General features: G+C 31.5%; 1 protein-coding gene across 1 annotated transcript in view; it reads right to left on the reverse strand.

Moving 5' to 3' along the window:
- The window catches only part of LOC117169827, a 67,849-nt gene that overhangs the window by 8,495 nt on the left and 41,770 nt on the right, over positions 1-17,584 (reverse strand). Inside the window, exon 2 of the mRNA XM_033356337.1 lies at positions 1,300-1,576. Coding sequence (XP_033212228.1) covers positions 1,300-1,576 — 277 coding nt within the window. The remainder of the gene's footprint in view (positions 1-1,299; positions 1,577-17,584) is intronic.

Genomic DNA, 17,584 nt, shown 5'->3' on the forward strand with positions numbered 1-17,584 from the left:
CATAAATGCACAATAATCAAATTATAATCCAAGTTTCACATTTCTGGAATATTTTTAGTTATAGAAAATATAATATTCTGGAATATTTATGAAATTCCACAAAAATAATAAAATTATCATAAAAGAGAAATATAATTTATGTTGAATACAATACATATAGAATATTCGTGGAATATGTATCAATCTCTGCTGGAGTATCAACGTAATTGTTCGGGATTATACTTTATTGAGCTCTATAATATTACGTGGAATTTAAAATTACGTCAAAATTACGTGAAACGTCCATTAATTGATATTCCACTGGAATGCCGCATAGAACAATATTCCAGGTGAATTTCATGGCCAATCCAAGGAAATTTACTTTGACGATCCAAGGATATTCCGTGTACATTACAAAAGAAGTTGTATTTTAGCTGTATCTAGGAGTAGATTTACTATAGAGGCAACATGGGCAGCGCCCGGCGGCAAATTACGATAGGCGGCAAATTTGGGACGTGTTTTTATTTAATTAAAAACAAAAAATAAATAAAAATAGTTTTTGATTTTATCATCACGAATCGATTGAATGTCAATGAGTTGTTTTTCCGCTGCTATTTTGTATCCTGAACTATCTAACTCGGGTGCGTGTGGAAGTAAATGTTCTTATCTGAAATCAAAAGTTATACAATTCAAATACATTCTTGTTCATTTTTCAATAATTATTTATTTAAATTACAAGAATTGTTTTTAATTCCAATTTTGAATTACGCGCCAACTTCGGCCAAGTTTTTGTTGAATATTATTGGGACTGTCATTCTCAACTTGCAATGAAAGATTGCATAATTTTAGTCATTAGTTCGTAAAAAAAGGCGGCACTTTTGTTATCCGCCCGGGACGGCAGATTCTTAAATTCGATCCTGACTATATTTATTTAATATGCTAAGTTTATTAAAAGATATCTCCGAAAAATTATATTGATATTCCAAAAGAGTTTTTTTTGTTGAAAATATTGTGAATATTTGATATATTAACAATTACAATCAACTCCCGATATAAGATATCCAATTTAAAAATTCGTAGAAAGAGAGAATGTGCTCAGTAACGTGTGACAAACAGCTCGAGGGCTGCATTCTCCGTTTGTTAGTTGAATCAGGTTGCGTCATGCATCGAAATCCAACATAATTGACTCACGCGACCCTGCTTGTTTATATTTGGATTCCCCCGGTTTAGGATCAAGGTCAAGGCAAGCCATGCCCGACACCGGTCTTATATCGGGATTTGAGTATATGCTGAATTATAAATTATGATTATTATACTGACTTGCATCATCTTCTATGGATGCGTCCAAATCTTCTAATTGTAAATTTTCATAATTTTTAAATTCCAAGTCTTCTGTTGGAGATTTAGAATTGAAATCATTCAAATCTAGAAAACTTAGTGGTTTTCCATCCTCATCCCTGGAAAGTTCAGATTTCCTTAGATAACTAAAAATTGGAGATACGATTTCTTCTTCTCTTGAGGTTAAACCTATTGGTTCCATTTTCGATGCGACAATCTTCAACGAAGCCACAAGATAAAGCCATGAAAATATTTGCATCTGAAAAAATGAAAATTGAAACAAAATTATAATTGGGATAATGTGCCATACAAATTTGTTCACCCAATACTTAGATTAAAATATAAAATTAACATTAATGCAAAAATGTTAAATTTTAGCATATCTATTACCTAAAATTATAGGAATAAAAAGCAAGGCCAATATTTTTTGTTATTGATGTAAATCTATATCTTCACGTCAAATTAAAATTGTTCTAAATTGTGAACTGTATTTTTGAAGTCTTATTATTTTTGTTTAATAACCGACTTTTAGTAAAAAAAAGCTAAGACATAGTATTTTTTTAAACCTAAGCTAAAACCGTTTGGAAATTGTAACCGATGTCCACTGACAACACAAACATAAGCTAAAATTCTTTGTAATCTTTGAAATACAATGAATTTTTGTTTACCAAATATTTTGATTTCCAGTATAAAGCACGAATATAACCTACAATTTTACAATGTTTGTGAATCTACTCTAAAATCGAATGATTTTTTAAAATTAAAAATATCTGTTATACACATTAACATAAACGTAAAATTTTTAACAAATTGCGAATCTTTTTGAAAAATATTTTTAAGCATTCTTAAGATTTAAGTATATCTTAAAAGATTTGAATAAAATACAAATTGCCGACGAAAAAGACTAACGTAATCCAAAATTGTTAAAAATTAGGAATCTTTTTTGAAATCTAATGATATTGTTTTATACAAATTTCAATTTTTGAGAAAAAAACATGATCACAATTAAAAATGGTTGAAGTTTGTATATTATATTATTTTGAACAAATTTGGTAGAAACTGTTGATGTAAAATGTTGGCTTTAGTAACTATTGTAAACAAAAATCGTTAGATTTAAATCTAATGATTTCTGTTGAAAATAATAATTTCAGGTGACATAAACGAACATAACCTTAAGTTAAAAAAAAATTGAAAACATACTTTATTCTGATAATTTTGTATTAAAAACACTATTTTTCAATCAAGATTGACATTTTTAACTTTGTATTTATAGTGCTGGTATGTTAGCCATTGTAAAATAGTTCAAATATTACGTTAGAAATTAGGGGTAAAGGTTTTATCAAAATTATTTTTGTAACCAGTCACAGGGATGCCCTCCCCCAACGAGTCCAACGTTTTCCAACGAGAAATTAAAATGGGGTAGGGGCTTGACCACGAAGGAATAATAAGGAGACCCAACTGCCAGTGGGAAGCTATCTGAAACTGGCAATAGAAACATTACCGTAAGTGATACGCACATTACAGGAAGATCTTAGATTTGAGTGCGCAGGTGCGCAGTTGTCCTCTTCTTATACATGGAAAAGTGTGCGAGTGAGAAAGTTTGTCAAATTGACGTAAGTTAGAGGTTGTGTTCTTTTGTTGATCATCATACGAAAGATACACAAAATAAATATATAAACAGTATTTTCGGTACTTGTTTGAAAAATGTGTGAACGGATTTTGAGAAGGAAACATATAGGTAAGTACCTTTTAAATTTGTAATATGATAAATAGACTAAAGATTCTCAAGGCTCTGAGAAGCTCTGAGAAATTCTCCGCAGGCACTCAGGTAGATATATTTAAACTTTAAAGGTCCAGGTCGCTCGCTTAAATGTTTTAAAGGCTTTAAAATGTCCTTTCCGAAATTGAAATGAAAAAACGATCGTAAATAACAAGCAGAGGGTCCTTTGTTAAGCTTTAGGATTAAAATTTAGTCAAAGATTTTTTTAAATTTCATAGTTAACAGTCTAAAACATAATAATTCGGAATCTACGGGTTTCGATGATTTCAGATATCTAACTTTTTTAAATGTTTAAAATTGGAATTAATACAACCTTTATCGTAAATGGAATGAGATACGCCAAAAAAGACAACATTTTTGAATTCAACTCGAAAATTGTACATTAGTATATAAGTATATTATCGTCGCATCACTCTTAAAAGGACCCAAATCTCTCTATCTCAGAGACTAAATCAATCAAATAGAACCTACAAATAGTCTCAAATCGGCCAGACTATTTCGCCTGAGAATACTCACATACACACGATTATTTGGAAACATAATTATGAAAGCTATTTCTTTACTAATTTTACAGATATCGGCCAGGAGAAAGAGAATGATTGTGCAGAGTTCAATTTAACGCATTTCAGAAGGAGCCTACACAAGAGACATGTTACCTTCAAGAAAGTGGGGTTACAATGCAGAAGGTACAGAATATTGTGCTTTACAAAAAATGGAGGATGATTTAAGCGTCAGAAAGAGTTGCCGTTTTACCTAATATGCACGTTAAAATTTATTTGGATAATAAAATTATTCCGCTCACGGAATTTATAGTGCTTGTCAGTATAGAGCAGTTTACTGTACTTTTAAAAAGTACACCTCATGGCTTAGAACACATTTCTGACACTTTCATCAAAACAAACAGAACCTCTCAACTTACGTCAATTTGACAAACTTTCTCACTCGCACACTTTTCCATGTATAGGAAGAGGACAACTGCACACCTGCGCACTCAAATCTAAGATCATCCTGTAATGTGCGTATCACTTACGGTAATGTTTCTATTGCCAAGTGGGGGAACGGAGTTAGGTCTCCTTATTATTCCTTCGTGGGCTTGACTAACATTATTTCTGTAACCAGTCACCGGGGTGCCTTTCCGACCCCACGAGACGTTGGAAAGAGTTAGGAGCTCGAACAGCATTATTTCTGTAACCAGTTATCGGGGTGCCTTTCCGACCCCAGAAGACGTTGAAAATCGGTAGGAGCTTGACCAACATTATTTCTGTAACCAGACACAGGGGTGCATCCGCTCATGATGCGTTGGAAAGTGTTAGGGATTGCAACAATATTCCTTCTGTGAACAATGACAGGGATCCCCCCCCATGATGCGTTGGAAAGAGGTAGGGGTTTGAACTATATTATTTCTTGTAAACATTCCCAGGGGTGCCTTTCCGCCTCCTGTGAGACGTTGGAAAGGCGTAGATATTTGAATAAAATTATTTCTGCGACTAGTCACAGTGGTGCCTATCCGCCCCCACGAGACGTTGGAAAAGTTTAGGGATTTAAACAACATTTTTTCTGGGAACAATCACAGGGGTGTCTTTCCGCCCCTCATGATACGTTTGAAAGGGGTAGCTATTCGAACTGCATCATTTCTTGGGTCCATTTCCAGGGGTACCTTCTTTCCCCCAGGAGACGTTGGAAACATAACGTCCTATCTGCATTGAATAATTGTAATAATTAAATTTTAATTCGAATTAATTCGTATTATTTGTATTAAATACAATTAATTTTCAATTCAATGAATTACAATTTCATTTGACGAGTATTTTGCAAACAATTAAACCTTGCTCCAGAATTAGATAGACATGCGTAATAATGTTATCGATGCAAGTTGGGTTGCATCTCGTTTGCAGATAAGTGATGCAGTGCAACCCACACATAATTGTCCGCTCCGCTGATTTTAGATTCGACAATGGGTTTCATCAATGATTGATTAAAGTAAAATTGTTTTGACGTGTAGAATTAAGCGAAATATCGATTTTTAGGGAGGAATTTCTAGATATATTTTCTCTATCTTTTAAAGCAATCTTTCATCGGAAATCGCATGCACATATAATTAGGGAAACCTTTGAAAACAGTTATTTTAAAATCTCATAAATGTTCGTCTATGAATTTTTATTTAAAACTACGAAGATATTCAACATGGAATTTATATTTAAAATTCATTAGATATTCCAAACACTAAAAAATATGGCATGAATCTAGAGTGGTAAAAAAAGATTTATATAAAAAGGGCAAACGCTTTTCGATTTTTCTAAATATATAAGTTAAATAATGAATTGCGATACCTAGAAAAATTCGATCGCATGATTGTAAGTCATGCTGCCTGATAATTGTTCAACTTAAAAACTGCAAAAAAGTTGATAAACATATCTTTTTTTGAATATTTATCTAGAATTTATTCTTAATTTTTCCTGAAATATCAAATACAGATTGATGTCAAATTAATATTTGAATTTCCACTTTTCCAGTAATTATGTATTTAGAATTTTGACTGTACTTTATGTTAGTTTGTGAAATTGAGTTTAAATTCTTAAAATTGTTATCAGAATTCTAGTGAAAATTCCAGTAGAATCCGTATTGGATTTTTTAAGCCTGTAGATACAATTTAAATTTATATAGAAATGTAAAATAAATAATTGGTATAATTTCAAAATTGTATAAAAAATTCCCTGAATATTGATGGAATTTTCGAAGAATCCTTTTTGTGGTCAGATTGTAGAATTTTTCAGAATCTTTATTGTTTGTGATATCCCTGTCAATTTGGTAAAATTTGATTTTAATAAGGAAGTATATGAATTTGTAGAATATTTGTAGAATACCTTTAAACACTGTCTCTTTAGTATAGAATTCCAGAATATTAATGGAATGATCGTGGAAATTCGCTGAAATATCTAAAACATTTTATATGAATTACTGAAATTAATAATTATGGAATTTTATAACTTAATTTCTCGCGTGATATTTTATCCATCATAATTTCGCTATAATATTTTTGCTTAATTCTATCCGAGGGGTTAGTGAGGTTCGATCAACTGTGTGTGTTTAAAGTTAATCCTTTTGATTGAAAATTTACCTTTCTTGATTAAAAATTACATTTTTTGTTAAAAATTCATCTTTTTTATTCAAATATCCGCACTGTTTGTTTTTTAAAATTCGGCTTTTTAGCTTAAAAACTTCACTGTTGTGTTTAAAATTAATTTTTAATGCTAGAAAAGTCATCTTTCTTTTTTGAAAATAACCTGTATTGATGAAAATTCAACTGTCTTCTAAAAAATTGGTCTTTTTAGCCTGTTAATTCAAATATTTCATTGAATTTTATTTATTTTTTTTTAATCCGACCATTTGGTTGAAAATGCCTCTTTGTATGCTGAAAAATCAACTATTTGGTCAAAAATGTAGTAAATTTGTCAATCTTAATTATTTTGTTAAGTTTTTTGTTAAGTTTAGTTTTTTCCAGCGCAGAAGAGTTATCAGAGTATAGAATGCGTATTTGGAGGTAATAGTTATAACCCTCAAATACATTGCAAATTCTTGAGCGCAACTGCCTGTTTCAAATAATTATCACTACCATTAAATAATTGATGAATTAAGAAGAATGGTCGTTTAAAAACTAATAATCGGATAATTTGGTTTCAATCTTTTGATTTCTGTACTTTGTGGAAATCATAGGACTGACGCAGTGACTAGCCACTCGATTCAAGCTCAAAGATAACTTGCAATGTTTCAGCAAGTTGAATACAAGCTCACTCTGCAATTCCATTGTATTTTCAATTATAATTTTATATTTTCATACAAATAAGTGAATAATTTTTTTAGAAATTCTACAGGTGTTCTATTTTTTTTATTCTAGAAGAATTCTACCAAGTATAATATTTCTTTCAATTACGTCTCCCCGTCTAGAAATACAATCAGGGATCCGGCCGGGTTCCAGCCAGATAGCCCCGCTTTAAGCCGAGCGCTGGTCGGGGAATCCGGCCTGGATCCGGCTAAAAACGTCACGGTAAACTGGTCGGATCCCGGATATAAACAAAAGAAAAAGGTCTTACGTAATTTGTGGACGATCCCTAACTTGTTTTGTCTTTTAAAGCTCATCGTAAAGATGATGGTGAACTTTAAAAGTCAAATCAAGTGAACCAATTCTGGCAAGAAAATTGGAGTAGAATTTTATTCCCTGATGACAAAATCTCATAGCAATTTGGAAGCCACGTGGTGATTTAAGGTTAGGAAGGAAGAAAGTAAAAACTGTACACATAAGACTATATTTTAATTTAAAATAAAAATTATTCGCGCACTAAGTGGGGGATTCAAACTAATTACTGAGATAAGGTTGATTTTAACTACAAGTCTCGATTTTATTTGCGAACTTCGAATAGACGACGCGATGTTAGTACAAGGAGCATTCTCGTTCCAGGTGCGAAACTAAAATTTGCTGAGTGTTTATGCAGACGACAGACACAGCAGGCGCTATATATGGCGGTAAATTTGAAATTGTACAGACTAAACATTGTCTGAATATAGAGAAGTTTATAAAAATTGTATCATTTCTGTTGTTGCACATAGCAGAATCGATAACAGTTTAATTTAAAATGTTAAATTATTCGAAAAAATTTAATGTTTTTTTAAAAAGAATTTAAAAAAGCTCATTTTTGTTTCACTGATATAATAAATCTTTAAATTATAATTTTCAAATAATAATTCATCTAGCATCCATAATTACGTCTTTGATAATATCACGGCTCTTAAAAAAGTGTAATTTCTACAAAAACATTAACCTGACCAGTGCCCAGCCGGTTCCTGACCATGGGATATAACCAGGGTTGGCCCGGCAGTAAACGGCCATCCTCAGACTACGTGATTCGAAAAAAATGTAGCCTGACCGGATCCCGCCCGGTTCCTGTCCATGAAACCCAGTCAGGCGTATCCCGGCCGGGATCCGACCAGAAACCTTGTTGTATTAGGGCCAACCAGGGAAATTTCTGCACGGGTCTCGCGAGAAAAAAAAGTTGAAAGCAAATTTTCACATCCAATTAAAAAAATTTCTTTACATTATTATCAGAGAAGGTATTGGATTTATGTAAAACCCTCCTGCCGTTTTTGTCAAATGTCCACGTTTATAGATCCTGCGAATCCGAAAAGACAGGTTTTTACTAATGCGTCTGTCTGACAGTATGTCTGTGTGAGCGCGATAACGTTTGAAAAATTTATCTATTAAATTGGCCTTTGGTACAATCTTTTAGTTTCCCAAACTTAAATTAAAGTTCGTTAGCCAGCCATTTTTTATACAAATTCAAAAACTGAGCTAATTTTGAATATTTTTTAGAACACTTTTTTCAAGATTCAAAAATTCTCTGAACGGATATTCAGTGTTCAAAAACGCGAACAATTTATCCCTATGACTTTTTTTTCATAAAATCAAAAATAATCAGAGTTGTAGCATTTACAAAATTCCAAAAAACACACGAAAATGAACATTTTAAGCCAAATAACGCAATATATAAACAAAAGTCGAGAAAACAACCACTTATCTTTTTGGATCCCCTACAAGATCATCATAACAACTTTTTTAATTATCGGAAATTCAAATTTTGACAGCATGAAAAATAATGAAAAATCGAGCATCTAACACACACTGCTGAAGGTCAGTGACCTTCTCCGCATAAAACACCTATCAGCTATGAATATTTCAGTTGAAAATAATGCCCCCCTCCCATTAATCAAAGTTTCGCGGGACTTTTGTTGTAACTACACTCTCCACCTTAGATGCTTTGAGCGACCCCTTTAGGGAATTATCATGAGATAAAGAAATAGGACGACACAACTACGTTGTAGAACATGAAGCGATAGAAAACTCAATTGAGAAATTCTGTGTCACTGAGGATAAGGGTGTAATTTAGAAGTTAAAAAATAGTAAGGCTGTTATGTAGACCGCGTGTTTCTGTTTTAATTCTATTGCATATTATAAATTGTAATAATATATCTTAATAGAAATGATATATAAATTTAGGGATAAAATCTAGTGCGAAGCAGGAGAAACGTGATGAGAATGTGCTCGTTAACGAAATTACTGTTGTCGATGCTTTGACCTTAAGTTTAAAAATCTGCCTGCTTCGCGGGCACACTCTTTATCGCGTGCTACGCGCGCGGCTTGCTTCGCTCGCAAGTTTGAGCGCGCCTAGAGCGCGCGACGGTTGATTCTCGCGCTTCGCGCTCGATAATATGTTACCTCACGCTTCGCGCTCGGATACTTATTCTTTGCATTTGGAATACTTGAAAAAAACTTTATCAAAAAGATCTCTTTTAGATGCCAGTATTTATATGCGTATTAATATCCTGAATTGTCTACTTAATTAAGTATAGTCAAAGATTAAGATTCTCAAAACTCTGTAGGCTTAGAGGTACACATTCTCATCGTGACACTCGCGCTGCGCGCTCGATTTCCGACAGACATTTGTAAACAGGTTTTGTTGGATTTTTTTTTCTCGTAACTTTGGTCGTTTTTTCACACATTCTTTTTTATTTAATTTTTTTACAACGTTACTTTTCACGAATAAAACAAAAAGCCCGCGTCCTATCAAGAAGTGATTCTTAACGAAATTGTAGGTCTTTTTGGGATAACCAGTTTTTGCTCATTCATCTTATTTCGTATCCTACATAGTTTGTCCACAAAATGGCATTTTTTATTTTCTATAATTTTTTGTGCAATCAAAATGTGAATTTTCCATTTTTGAAGAAAATCCAAACATTGGTTTTGATAATCTTGTAGGGCTTTTAAAAAGAAATGTTTTTCTTTTATTGACTTTTTTGCATATCGTGCGTTTTTCGGCTTCAAATTTTTATTTTCAGTTGATTAAAAAAATGTTGAAAACGCTATAACTCTGAGAATTTTCTTTTTATCGAAAAAAGTCTTGAGGATAAATTGTTTGTTCTTTTTAATACTATAAATATTCGTACATATAATTTTCAAATTCAGAAAAAAGTGGTCTCAAAAGTTTTCAAAATGCGCTCAATTTTTGAATTTTTATCAAAAATCGCTGGTTCACGAACTCGTCCTTTCTTTTAGGACCTAAAAAAGTGTGCCAAAGATGAATTTGATTCGTTCATTTTTTCGAGAGTTATCGTGTTTACGGACGGACGGACAGACAGACGCCATCGTGAAAACCTGATTTTAGGATTCAGGGGGTCTCGAAACGTGGAGATCCGTTAAAAAAGTGTGATGTCAAATTTCCGACAATTCTAATACTTTCTCAATTATAAATGATGAGAATGTAAAAAGTCTGTGCACAAATGTTTGGAATATACATAGACCGAGAACGTTGCGCGAAGCACGAAGTAAATGTATTATAGAGCGTGAATCTCGAGAACGAATCAATGTAGATGTCATTCCACAATCTGTGAAATAACACAAAATACTAAACGTCATTCTTTGCATGATGGACAATACATTTTTTTTAAATCCGCCCGCTTCGCGGGCATATTCTCTTGGCGCGTAATTTGGTGATAGTGACTTCTTTTTTGTTAAAGCTCCTTCGGCTTTAACGAATACATTCTCATCACGTATCTCGTGCTTCGCACTCGAATTTATTCCTCAACTTGTATATCATTTTCATAAATGTACACGGAGAAAATTCGATTAGGAAACTTTACCGAACATTTAAGTACAATTGGGATATATGGACCAAAAGGAGAATGTTTGACATTATTGTAATAATTTGTGTCTTGCGAAATGTTAAAGAATAAATGTTAGTTCGGTAAACTTTAATAACGCAGATTAAATTTTCCAAATGTACAGTAAAGATTTTCAAAAGTAATCATTAATGCAAGTAGTGTAATTATTGAAAACTATTCTGTCACACATTCAGGAAAAATTGGATAAATTTTCATGCTTGTTAAGTAATGTTTGCAAATGTAAAGTTAAAGCAAACTTTAAATTATGCAATGACAATAATTACCTCAAAATCGGTTATAGAATGATAAATTTCGGTTATTCTTTAAGGATAAAAAAAGTATTATTTACTTAAAGGTTTGGTAAAGTTTGAAATGGATTCTGGAGAAAAATTAATTTCGGTTATGTTATAATCTCCTGCATATTTGATGAAGGTTTGTCCACTGTGTGCGAGGTTTTCATTTTTTTACGTAAGACTTTATTCGACAGTTTGGTAAACCGATAGTCACGCAGTATCTTCCATCGCCTCCACAATCTTTCAGGATCGTATGCAAGTACTGAGCACCTCGAAGATATTCACCAATGTTCTAATTTGGAAAAAGGTGTTGAATTTTCAAATTACTTACAGTCCTCATTGTCGTTCTGTATTCATTAATAAATATTAGTTTGTAAATTTCAAAATAAAATAAGATTTCATTAAAGTAGGAAATTAAAAATGTAATTACCATGAATCGAAGTTGACGCCCCTGATATGAGACTGAGTGCTGCCATTTTAGTGGTTTTTCCATGTCAGAGGTTTTCCTACTAAATCTTTAACTTTTTCTTCCGTTCAGTGGAATGCAAAAATTGTTTTCCACGTAATTAGTAGGAAAAACTGGGTTTGATTAATTTACGAGATAAAATATTATTTGTAAGAAATGAAAAAAATTGTTCAGTTAAATCAATTCTTTATATTCCTAAAATCTTATATCCTCTTGATCATCACTTTTTCGTACCTTATTCCTTTTTTAAAATAAAATTTGCAATTACAAATTTTAATTGTTGATCTCTTGAATAGTTTAAAAATTTTAGGTATTGAGTGTGATGAATGAAAATTCATAAATGTCATAAATGGTCAAATTTTAAAAACTATTCTAGATATCGAAAAAATTTTCAGCATGTATTGGCAATATGTGTGCAAACTTCTCAGTAAAATACGTAATAATCAGTTAAATGGATAAGGCTGCATAGGTAAAAAATTTAATTTTTGACAATTGCTAAACAATTATAAATTTTGTATTCAAGAGAATAAAATATATTTCTATAAAATCTTACAGAAAATGTAATATCGGCGAAGTACAATTAATCTAGCCACTCCTTCGATTTAGAATTCAAATGGTAAAATCATAGTAGAATAATACGGTACCATTTGATTGAATTAAAATAAATCAACCTAATCAATCAAATTAAACGTTGAAAATTATGCAAGTTTCACCATTAAAACAGTTTCAATTCTGATGATACACAAGAAAAATTTCTACAATTTAGAAGATGTAGAGTTGAAAACTTAAGTTTAGATCTTCAAAATTATCCAGCATTTTTATTGACACATTTTCAATATTGTAGAGTGTTTAATTGTCAGTATTTATAATTAAATTATGTAAAAAAACATTCAAAACTACACGTTTAAGCTAAATTGTCTATGCGTATGTGTATGAAATTGTATTCTGATTCGCTGTGACTGACTAATGTGTATATATAGGTTGTATGCTGTTGATTGCGTATAAGTTTTTTTTATTCACAGAACCTTACGGTTTACCAAACTCGTAGTTAAAGTTTCTCGAGCGTCAGTCATTCCCTCGTGACTTTCCTGTAAACCCTCTTATATTTTCTATCGAGTCCTCGAAATCGTTTTACCCAACTTTTCATTAATCTTTATCTAACGTTTTATATATTTTATGATTATGTCTATTAAAATGTCAACTACCATTACATTCATTTCATTACAATTTATAACAATTCATAACATGCATTGATATTAAAACAGACGTAGTTTCATTGTCTCTTTTAAAAAACTGCGCATTCTTCAAAAAAATTGTTCTGGAACATTTTACTGCAACTTCTGCCGGTTTTGCAAAAACTGAATTAACTCATTTCCAATTTTATTTTTACAATTTAAGCGTAGCACATACAGTCGAAACAGTGACCCACAAAACTTCGATTAACGAGGGTTTCGGGGCGGGGGTGGGAGGCCATTAGTTTCAACCAAGAGTCATAGCTGGTTAGTGTTTTATGCTGAGAAGTTCAATCAACCTTCATCAGCGTTGTGTTAGATGGGAGTTCATATGATCTCATTTTCGCATTCCCGGCCCACCAGTGGGAAAAAATGACATTTTTGGTTCAAAATAACGTACAGCCCACAAATATTGAGCGATTTGAACCAAAAAAATTGGAAAAAAAGCTGTTAAAATTTCTAAGAGAGTTGTCGAGCCTGATTTTTCAACTAGGTTTTTATTTGTTTTAAATAAACAAACAAATATGACGAAAAAATGGCCATTGTATCTATTTGACGTTCACAGTGCACGTCAATAACAGGAACAGTGTTGAAATCGCCTAAGTTTTATAAACTAACATTAGCTAAAGATGTTCCAATATTATTTATATTATTAAGCAACAAAATTGGTTATAAACAAATTATTTGTTGAAAAAATGTTTTTTATGATTTTCCATAATCATACGTTTTTTCTAGTTATATTGCAAGAAATTTTATGAACAAATGCAGTTCGGGCCAATGAATTGTTCGGGCATTTGTCGGCAGAAAAATTCGGTTTTTTCAATGCCAGTCTTTTTAGATGGGAACTTGATGAGAATTTCAGCAACACTCATAATAAGTTGATAAATTTTATTATTTCTTCAAACAAATTTGATGAACAAATACATTAATCAGGCATTTGTCTACAGAAGAACCTTTTTTTTCTATGTCAATAGTTTTAATTAGGATATCGAAAAAAAAATTCCATTGACAGATGCTCGAATAATGCATTTGCTTATTAAATTTGTTTTTAAGAAAATTTAAAATTTATCAACCAATTGTGAATTTCACCTAAATCATCATGAACTTCCCAATTAAAAAGACTGAAATTGAAAAAAAAACGAATTTTTCCGTCCACAGATGCCCGAATAATGCATTTGTTTGTTAAATTTGTTTTTAAAAATCATAAAATGTGTCAACTCGTTATGAATGTTACCGAATTTATTATGAAGGCCCCAATTAAAAGTCTGATATCGAAAAAAAATTGTTCCGTCAAAAGATGCCCCAATAATGCAATTGTTTATTAAATTTGTTTTTGAAAAATCATAAAATTGATTAAAAAATGATGAATTTTGCTAAAATTATCATAAGTTTCTGAATTGAAAAAAAAATTTATAGAAAAAAACGAATATTTCTGTCCAAAAATGCCTGATTACTGCATTTTTACATTAAATTTGTTTATAATGTAAAAAATTATAATCAGAACAGAAATTTTTTTACTTAATATTAGTTCGATTCCAATTTATTGCATCATAACTTGAAAAAACGTGTTTTTATGGAAAATCGTAGACAAAATATTTTCAACATATAATTTGTTGATAACAACTTTTTGTGTATATTGTCTAATATTGGAACATCTGTAACTAATGCTATTTTATGTAACTTAAGCGATTTTAACCATTATCCTGTTATTGACGAGCACCGGCAATGTCAAATATAAAAAAGGCCATTTTTTCGTCATATTTATTTATTTATAAAAAAATTAAAACCTAATTCTAAAATCAGGCTAAACAACTCTCTTAGAAATCTTATTCGCTTTTTTCACAATTTTTTTTGTCGAAATCAGTGAAAATTTGTGGGTTGTACGTCATTCTCCCGTGCAGAAATTTTGGGTGTGGCACCGGTTGGGCCCCGATATGGAATTATATATCATTATACATTATATCTCATTTTTAATATACTACATTACATTATCTGTTTGTATTGATTGAATTTATCGATAAGGGTTTGCATTTTGAAGAAAACTATTTTGCTTTGACAAACAATGTTCAAATTTAGAGCTATTACACACACACAAATGAATTTTAATTATAAATATTTTTGAATTTTCTCAATATTCTTTTGGAATGATTTTTGTTTTACTAATGCACACGTAGCACGTGGAGTGAGATTTAAAAAGTGAGGCTATGTTCGAGGAAATATAAAAAGCATTTAATTTATAATGTTACTGATCCGGAAATTCATACATTTGGTATAAGGTTATCTCTATTTTCAGAATATCAGCAACAAAACATAAAATTCTAAAAAGCTGGAAAACATTTTTTTATTCATATAAATAGTAAATGCGCTCAATATGACGACGCTTTCTCGAATACATTGCTGGAAATCTTCAGAAGCTAAAAATAACATGTGGCCCCTGGGGGCCACATGTGGAAAATTCGATCGGGCTCAGATCGGAATTCGGGAATAAGTTGGACAATTTCTGCACGGGTGAACCAAACAAGTCATTTTTTTCCTCAATGTGCTGCACTCCTTTAGGTACGAAACCAAAAACTCTTTTTCTTTCTTTTAGAATAATCTTGTAGGGCATTAAAAAAGAAACATTTTTCTTCTCTTGACTTTTTTCCATATCGTGCGTTATTTGACTTAAAATGTTAATCTTCGTGTGTTTTTTGGAATTTTGTAAATTCTATCACTCTGGTAAATTTTGGCTTTACATAAAAAAGTCATTGAGATAAATTGTTTTTTGGATTCAGGGGGTCTCAGAACGTAGGGAATCAAATTTTACATAAATCTAATACCTTCTCTTAATGAGAATGTAAAAATTTGATTAAATATGTCTGAAAAAAGATCTTTTCAATTCGCTTCACTGGGAATCGAACCCCAGAACTTATAATTGCCAGTCGGGTACTTTCTTATTAAGCTATTAGAAAGATCGAAAGAAGAATCTTTTTTCAGAACTACAAAGCTGGTTTCTATTGATTAATTTATTTTCCATCTTGTCAGAAATGACGTTAAGTATTTTCTCTTATTGGAAAAGTTAACTTAATCGATAGTTCTGATTTCTATTTTCAGAGAGTGTGAAATTACATCTACAGTCTACACTGATTAATAGTAACTAGCTCTGATGATTATACAGATTCCTTTAAATTATTCGTATCATAAATGTAACACCTGACTTGTGATAGCATGTATTTCTGGAAAAAGATTCTTCTTTCGGTCTCTCTAATAGCCCGACGGCCAATTGGAAGTTCTCTGCTTTGATTCCCAGTGGAACGGAGTGAGAAGATCTTGATCAGAAAAACTTTATTTAAAAAATTTGTAGATCTTATTTAGGTGCACAATGTTGGTCTATCCATCGTTTTTCGTATTTTGCATAGTTTTACCGAAAAATGTAATTTTGTCTCTTTTGTGTGCGATCCAAATTTATATTTTTGATTTTTCAAGAAAAGTCAAAAAGTTGTTATGATAATCTTGTAGAGCTTTCAAAAAGAACGGTTTTCTTCGTTTCAATTGTTTTCGTATTGTGTCTCTTTGGGATTAAAATATTTTTTTTAGATTTTGCAAATGCTATTACTCTGATAACTTCATTTTTATCGAAAAAAGTCGTAATGATAAATTGTTCAAATTTTCACAAACTACAAATAACCAGACATAGAATTTTTAAGTTTTGAAAGAAATTGGTTTCTAAAATTTTGCAAATACTCGGAATTTTATTATTTTAATCTAAAATAGCTGGCGAACGAACTCATAATTTATTTTTATCTCTTAAAAACGTTTGTCAAAGCTCAATAAAACCAATACCTGTTCATTAGGATGAGTACGTAAGAAAATCCTATTTCTATTTTGTATCACATTAGAAGCGAGTAATTTAAATACCATCGAAACAAGCAAACTTAATTAGCAAAGTTGTAGGGTACGCAGAGTCTCATGAGGTAACGACATAACAGTTTTCTCGTAGAATTGAAATAATTTTCCCATCTATCTAATCTCGTTATTTGTGTTCAATCAGTACTTTAACCTGAGACGTTTTAAAATTAAATTAATTTATCATCCTATTTTGTACGAAATTATTATTACGTTATTTTAATAATTAATTATCTTCTTTTCTCCGTGAAAAATAAAATATGTACGATTTATCAATTTTCAATTTTCCTCTTCTTCGTCACAGATCATCGCACAAAAAAAATTCGTAAAAAAAAAGATGAATCTTCAATCCCAAAAGATGAAGTTTCCACAAGGCAGTTAAATTTTCGAACAAAAAGATGACTTTTTGACAAGCTTGTTGAATTAAAAAAGAAATCACAAAATATGTGTTTAAAGCTCGTGTAGAATGTATCAAATATTTTGTGAATGGCTCGACTCCATCTGTGTACCACGTGAATATATACCACAGTATAATTTGTCCCTCCCCGCCCTCGCCCCAACTGTATGTATTATATACATACATATTTATATATACATATTGAGGCGTCCTAGCGATAGGATGAAGTTAGCGCCAAAAAAGTCTTGCTCGCGGAATTGAGCAAGATGAAGCTAGGAGTTGGCCAAAACTTAAAGATGATCGCTCACTTCATCGAATCATGAAAATGCTATCTCGGGCGAGAAAAGTATAAAGATAGAATAGGCAGATAGCTCGAGCTAGATCTTTCACGATTTTATGAAGCGAGCGAGCACCTTTTAGTTTTGGTCAACTTCTAGCTTCATCTTGCTCAATTCCGCGATCAAGACTTTTCTGGCGCTATCTTCTTGGTTAGCTTTCTATTAT

The sequence above is a fragment of the Belonocnema kinseyi genome, chromosome 1 (genome assembly GCF_010883055.1).
Source record: "Belonocnema kinseyi isolate 2016_QV_RU_SX_M_011 chromosome 1, B_treatae_v1, whole genome shotgun sequence".
Taxonomy (NCBI): domain Eukaryota; kingdom Metazoa; phylum Arthropoda; class Insecta; order Hymenoptera; family Cynipidae; genus Belonocnema; species Belonocnema kinseyi.